Raw genomic sequence first — 5,791 nt, 5'->3', positions numbered from 1 at the left:
GCAAGCGCCGTGAGGCGGAGATGATGGATGCCGCAAAGCGGAAGATGAAAGAGGAGCTGGAGGCACGGGAAAGGGCTGGTGATGCTGCACAGCGTGGCGTCAAGCGCCCGTGGATGGCCACAGGAATGGCGGCCGGGGATGCCGACGCAGAGGAGAGGCTGGAGAGGGAGATCCAGCGCATCGCAGAGGACAGCCGGAGGAGACGGCGAGAGATCGAGGAACGGCTGATGAGAGAGGCCGAGGAAGAACAGCGACGACTGCAGCAGGAGCAGGAGGCTCAGGACCGGAGCAGCCAACGCGTGGACCGTTCCAAGGAAGGAGGAACAAGCGTCCCGGAGCTCGAGAGGGCTGTCAAGGTGCGATGGGTCCGCGAAGGACGCGGGTTGGAACTCGACAAGGACAGCTTGATCCCGCTTTTCTCGCCATTTGGCAAAATCGAAAACACATTCATGCTCAAAGACAAGCGCCTGCGCATTGGCGACAAGCGGGAGAAGAAGATTGTTGCCACTGGAGTCGTAGTTTTCACATCGATCGTGGGTGCTCACGCTGCCGTGCTGGACAGCGAGAAGAAGAAGAAAGCCGGCGAGGGCGACTGGCCGTTATCGAGTCGGTCTTTTGGGCCTCGGGCAACGAGCCCGATCTGGGAATGCACGATTCACCCTCACCTGCGCCATCACCGCATGCCACCGCAGACACCGCAGACTCGAAGCCATCAACTCCCAGTACGAATGGCAAGCCGTCGTTCGATTTCTCCAGTCTCAAGGACCGTGGCACTCCTTTGAAGAATGCCGGACGTGCGCCTCCTTCTTTCTCCTCGTTTTCTCCTGCTGCCGCCGCAAACAGGGGCCCGTCTTCATCCACTTCTGGACGAAAAGCCTGCCTTGGCAACTCCAAGTCTGGAGGAGGTGACTCTGATGCGTTTGAAAAGCGCCCAACGCGAGAAGGAGCGCAGGGCTTTGGAGGAACAACTCCGGAAGGAGGACGAGGCTGCAGACGCTGCAGCTGCAGCTAATGCTTCCGCAACGTGACGATGCACACTAGTCTACAGCCTTGGTGAAACATTAGTCGATTGCATGGCTGCTTGCCTCAGGAAAAGTACTATTTCTTTGTTTCTTTTTGTTCCTTTCTCCCCTGGATGGGAGAATTAAGTCATGTATTAATCGGAAGCACAGTGGACAGATGCGCCTTGTTGATCTGTATATTATAGAGATACCCCTTTAGCGAGAAGCTGGGGGATTTTACTTAATGTCGCTAGGAATGTAATGATATGAAGTATTAGACACGATATATCAAGATTTCTGATCATTCCACAATCGCATCCTTTCTGGGCTGCTGGCACGTGGGAGGAACAACGGGCACGTGTCGAGTTGTCCTCTCGAATTCTAATTTCCCGGCGTCTGTGACAGATAATTCTCAAACTCCATCCCAATCACAAGATGAATCCCACTGGGACAGTTCGCAATGGGTGCACTGCTCCATCCCCAGCTCAGCTCGCGCTCGCCCTAGCGATCGCCAAATCGAAGCCCGCAAACATGGACATTAAAGGCGAGTGCAGAAACAAAAAGCCTCTGATACTGCATCCATTAACTAACGCCAACATCAATAATCGCCAGAACACATCCTTCAGATCCGCTCACACATCAAAAAAGGGGCCAGAAACTCCGAGCGCATGCTCGCTCCAGACAAGTACTTCGACAGCGTGGCGTTCTGGAAGCAGGCGTACGCCAAGTCCGAAGCCACGCAGAGCAAGCTCCTCGACCGGATCTATGACCTGGAGCAGCGCAATGAGGCGCTCCTGGTCAAGCTGAAGCCTGAAGTCGCTGATGAGCAACTACTCCAAGGACCAGAGAAGCGCAAGGGGAGCAGCGATCCGGGTGTTTCTGGTGCGGCGAGGAAACGGGCAAAGACGGCTGCTTCGGCCAGGCCATCTACGGCTGGAACTGGGCGGGGGAAGCTGGATGAGTTTATGCATGATGTCAAATATGAGGAAGCGAGTAAGTTGCGAGGAAGATGGACTATCATCTGTTTTTGGTCTTTGTGTTTGTCTCATGCTGTTGTGTAGGGGCTGCGCCGTTTATGAGGCAGCTGTATACGCTCCAGCAGACCTTGCAAAGAAACCCAACTACTCGGTTATCGTCCTGAATGCAGTCGACCTGTGCAAGGCAGCAGAGTCAGCGGTCCTGGCCATCCACGAGACACAAGCGTCAGGCCGGTCCAAGGCGACTGACACATTAAAAGAACAGGATCCCAGTCCGATATCTGTACTCTGCGCGCTTGAACTTGCTTACGAGCTCCTCTGCCAAGGGCTGAACAAGCTAGCAAGCTCTGCAGAAGGAAGAAAACACGAAGGACATCTTGTCTACCATTTGGTTTCCCTGTTCGAGACCATCCTCCGTGCTCTGGAGCAACGAAGCAAAACCACAGCCAAACTCGAAGAAGAGAACTCTCCACAACGCAAGCAAGCCAAAAAGCAGAAGCAAGCCGCCAAGTCCAACAAACAGGAAAGGACACCCACCACCAAGCCTGATGACGAGGACCAAGTCTCCCAAGGTATTGTCCGCTTGCTTGCTGCGATGATGCTGCTGTCCGGCAGCAACTCTGTCGCTACTCATCGAGACCTGCTGGAAGGGTATCTCTTCGTGCTCCTCAGCCGCGTGGGGAAGATTCTCTGCGTGTTCGAATTCCGCGACCTGCTTCTACGACCGGATCTGCGCGCCGCCCCGGACAAGCTGCCCATGCCGCAGGGTCTCTTGCAAGCAGACACGGACGACGCGGCAATGCGGGCAGCAGAGATGGAAGCAAAATACTTAACCTGGCTCCTGGAACGGGCGATGGCCGTTGTCTATTCCTTATCCATGAAATCGGCTTCTAGCAACAACAATGCTGCCAACAATAAAAATAATAATGGCACCGTCGAAGAAGAGGGACCAAACGGGCCGCTCCTCCGCTTCGCCAAAAGAAAGCTGCAGAGCACGCTCCTGAAAGCCGTTTTCGGTGAGGAGCATCCTGCGTTCGTTGAGCGACTCAAACGTCCCCGGTTGTTGCCTGAGGCGGCGCTTGCGCAGCCGCGTGCTGCAGAGGAGTCTGCGCTGGATTGGTTTCCGCGGGAGGTATGGCGACTGCTTGGGTGGGATATGCTTGCTGAGGTGAAGTAAAGAAAGGAAGAGAGCAGAAGGGGTATAATTTATTCTTTATGGGGAATTCCCTGCTTATCTCCAAGTATAGTTTATTTCCTCATCTGGCATCCTTTTTACTATTAACCACGATGCCAGCAGTCGTCTCTTCAAGCTGTGTTATCCATGCAATGCAAATAAATATATGACTCAGACAAAGACCACTACTCCAGGTTCAATATGCGAACTGCGTTTCCTCCCAGAACAGCCCTGACGGCATCTTTATCTTCCCCGAACGATGCTTCAATTGCCTTGAAGTTGGTTGTCACACTGAGCCAGGGTTCATCTTCCTTGCCGTCCAGCGGAGGGAAGAAGGGATGGTCGGTGCCTATCGCTGTCAGATAGACATTATTTACTAAAAACAAAAATGATTTCCTACCGAATAGAATCCTGTCAGAACCACCCGCCTGCACAGCAGCCTTCAACCCCGCCTCGCCATACACCACCGCATCCAGGAAGATATTCGTCCTCAAGACCTCCCACACACTGCGCCTCGGACCGGGGACATTCCCTCCATTAGCAACGAAGCGGCGCTCGTGCGCGATACAACTCTCGATCCTGCCCGCGAGGAACGGCAACGTACCCCGGAATGCGCCAGCAGGATCTTCAGCCGCGGGAACCGGTCGAAGACGCCGGACAGCAGCATCCGCGTCACGGCGATGGTCGTCTCGACGGGGAACCCCAGCGCCAGGGGCAGGACATGCCCGTACCGCGCCGTCACGTCCGCGCCACCAAACGCCTCGTCGGGCAGCCCGTAGTGCGGGTGCAGGAACAGCAGCGTGTCCGTGTCCTGCAGCGCCTGCCAGACGGGGTCCAGCGCGCTGTCGTCTAGCCCTTGCCCCAGCCCCGAAGTCCCCATGATGACGCCGCGCATGTGCGGCAGCGTCTTGAGCCGCGCTATCTCTGCGGCGACGATGGAGGCATCTGGCGCGCTGAGCGGGAGGACGCCGAAGAAGAACAGTTTCTTTAACAACCCCTCGCCCTGCTCAGGGTTCTTCTTTTCCTGCTGCTGCTTGTTGACTCGCGCACAGGTATCTTCAAGATCATTATTAATCCGCTCCGCCCACCCCCGCGCCTCCTCCGGCTCGACAAAGTCCAGCCACGGATTCGCGAGCGAGATCACGCTCGTGCTGATCCCGTGCCGCCGCATAAACTCCAGCTTCACCGCTATGTCCGTGTAGGACGCGTCGACGGGACGTCCGCGCTGGGCCGGCGGTATCGACGGGTCGTCGTCTGATGAGAGGATGATCAGACGCAAGGGCTGTGCTCGTCCTCCGGAGGAGGAGGAGGAGGAGTCCGGGTCTGGGTCGTGGACGTAGGGTACTTTAGTGCGCGCGCGAAGCATGGACAGATACGAGGATGGGTAGACGTGGGTGTGGATGTCAACGATGGGGTGGGACATTCTCTTTTCGCTTTTTTTTTTGTTGTCTAATGCAATTTGAAATTTGAATCTGGTGCGGATTTGTATAGGATTGCTGATTCAATGCGCTGTTTGCCTAGGTTAGTTGCTTATCGAGTAGTTCGTATGTAGTTCGTATGTACTGTACTGTATGTATGTACATATATGTTAGGTAGGTAGTGTGCCTGTGAGGGGAGGGTTACATGCAGTATTCACATACATATGTGCATATGCACATGTATCATGTATCATGTATCTGGCATGTCAGAGAGAGAGAAAGATAAGATAGATAGATAGAAATTGCTAATGCCAAGACGAAAAAACAGTACATACATCCCCTAAGATGGGGTTATGTATGTGCTTGCTGATCGCCTTATCTGGGAGAGTCTATCACTCACTGATAAGGATGAAGATAAGAGGAGGAGAGAGCATGGATTCCCCGCATTGATAGATATTGCTATCGCTATCGCTATTGCATGCTTATAGGTCGCCCCTCTTATAGTCCTTCAGTCTGTCCAGTCAATCTGTGCCTGTGTAGCTCTGCTATAGTCTATCGTCTTCTGTCAAGGATATTCAGTATACTTCGTCTGTCGTACACCATCATGGCAAACCCATCGACCACGACAGTCGAGCAGGACGAGCTCTCCATCCCCGTAAGTGCATGCTCTACTCACTTGTTTTTGCCTGTCTAACCCCCTAGATCATCGACTTCGAGCCTTTCCTCACCGGATCACCCTCCGATAAGCACGCCGTCGCCGTCGCCATGACCAACGCCTTCAAGACCTCCGGCTTCCTCTACCTGAAGAACCACGGCATCCCCCCCTCTGTCGTATCCGAAGTCTTTGCCTCGTCTGCCCGCTTTTTCGCCCGTCCTCAGGCCCAAAAGGACAGCCTCGCCTGGACGACCCCCGAGGCCAACCGCGGGTACGTCGTCTACGGCCGGGAGAAAGTCACGCAGTCGAGCGACGTGGCCAGCATCGCGGCGCTGCGGCGCACAAACCCGGATCTCAAGGAGAGCATGGAGATCGGGCGCGACGGCGTGCCGGGCCTGCCGAACCGCTGGCCGGACCATCTCGACGACGAAGGCAAGGCGTTCAAGCGCGTGATGCAGGACTTCTTCGCCCGAGGCCAGGACCTGCACGTCAAGGTCATGCGCGCCATCGCGCTCGGCATGGGCCTCCCCGAGACCTTCTTCGACGCCTTCGTCGACAAGGCAGAC

General features: G+C 55.2%; 4 protein-coding genes across 4 annotated transcripts; 3 read left to right on the top strand and 1 right to left on the bottom strand.

Moving 5' to 3' along the window:
• Positions 1-125: 125 nt before the first annotated feature.
• On the top strand, positions 126-1,012 carry T310_8536 (Cell cycle control protein (Cwf23); the record flags this gene model as incomplete). The annotated part of the gene is made up of 2 exons (XM_013468688.1): positions 126-533; positions 563-1,012. The coding sequence occupies 2 exons, from the start codon at positions 126-128 to the stop codon at positions 1,010-1,012; spliced, it is 858 nt and encodes a 285-aa protein (XP_013324142.1).
• Positions 1,013-1,669: 657 nt separating this feature from the next.
• T310_8535 (uncharacterized protein) lies at positions 1,670-3,155 on the top strand (the record flags this gene model as incomplete). Its single annotated transcript, XM_013468687.1, has 2 exons — positions 1,670-1,994; positions 2,104-3,155. 2 exons carry the CDS (start codon positions 1,670-1,672, stop codon positions 3,153-3,155), a joined length of 1,377 nt encoding a protein of 458 aa, XP_013324141.1.
• A 283-nt stretch (positions 3,156-3,438) lies between these two features.
• T310_8534 (2-amino-3-carboxymuconate-6-semialdehyde decarboxylase) lies at positions 3,439-4,575 on the bottom strand (the record flags this gene model as incomplete). The annotated part of the gene is made up of 2 exons (XM_013468686.1): positions 3,439-3,501; positions 3,757-4,575. 2 exons carry the CDS (start codon positions 4,573-4,575, stop codon positions 3,439-3,441), a joined length of 882 nt encoding a protein of 293 aa, XP_013324140.1.
• A 599-nt stretch (positions 4,576-5,174) lies between these two features.
• T310_8533 (Uncharacterized protein) lies at positions 5,175-5,791 on the top strand (the record flags this gene model as incomplete). Its single annotated transcript, XM_013468685.1, has 2 exons — positions 5,175-5,225; positions 5,273-5,791. Coding segments are annotated over 2 exons (570 nt in total), but the record flags the coding sequence as incomplete, so codon positions are not given.

This window comes from Rasamsonia emersonii (assembly GCF_000968595.1).
Source record: "Rasamsonia emersonii CBS 393.64 chromosome Unknown ctg1118621760838, whole genome shotgun sequence".
In the NCBI taxonomy this organism is placed as follows: Eukaryota; Fungi; Ascomycota; class Eurotiomycetes; order Eurotiales; family Trichocomaceae; genus Rasamsonia; species Rasamsonia emersonii.
The sequence above is the reverse complement of the archived record's forward strand: the minus strand, read 5'-3'. Positions and strand labels throughout refer to the sequence as shown.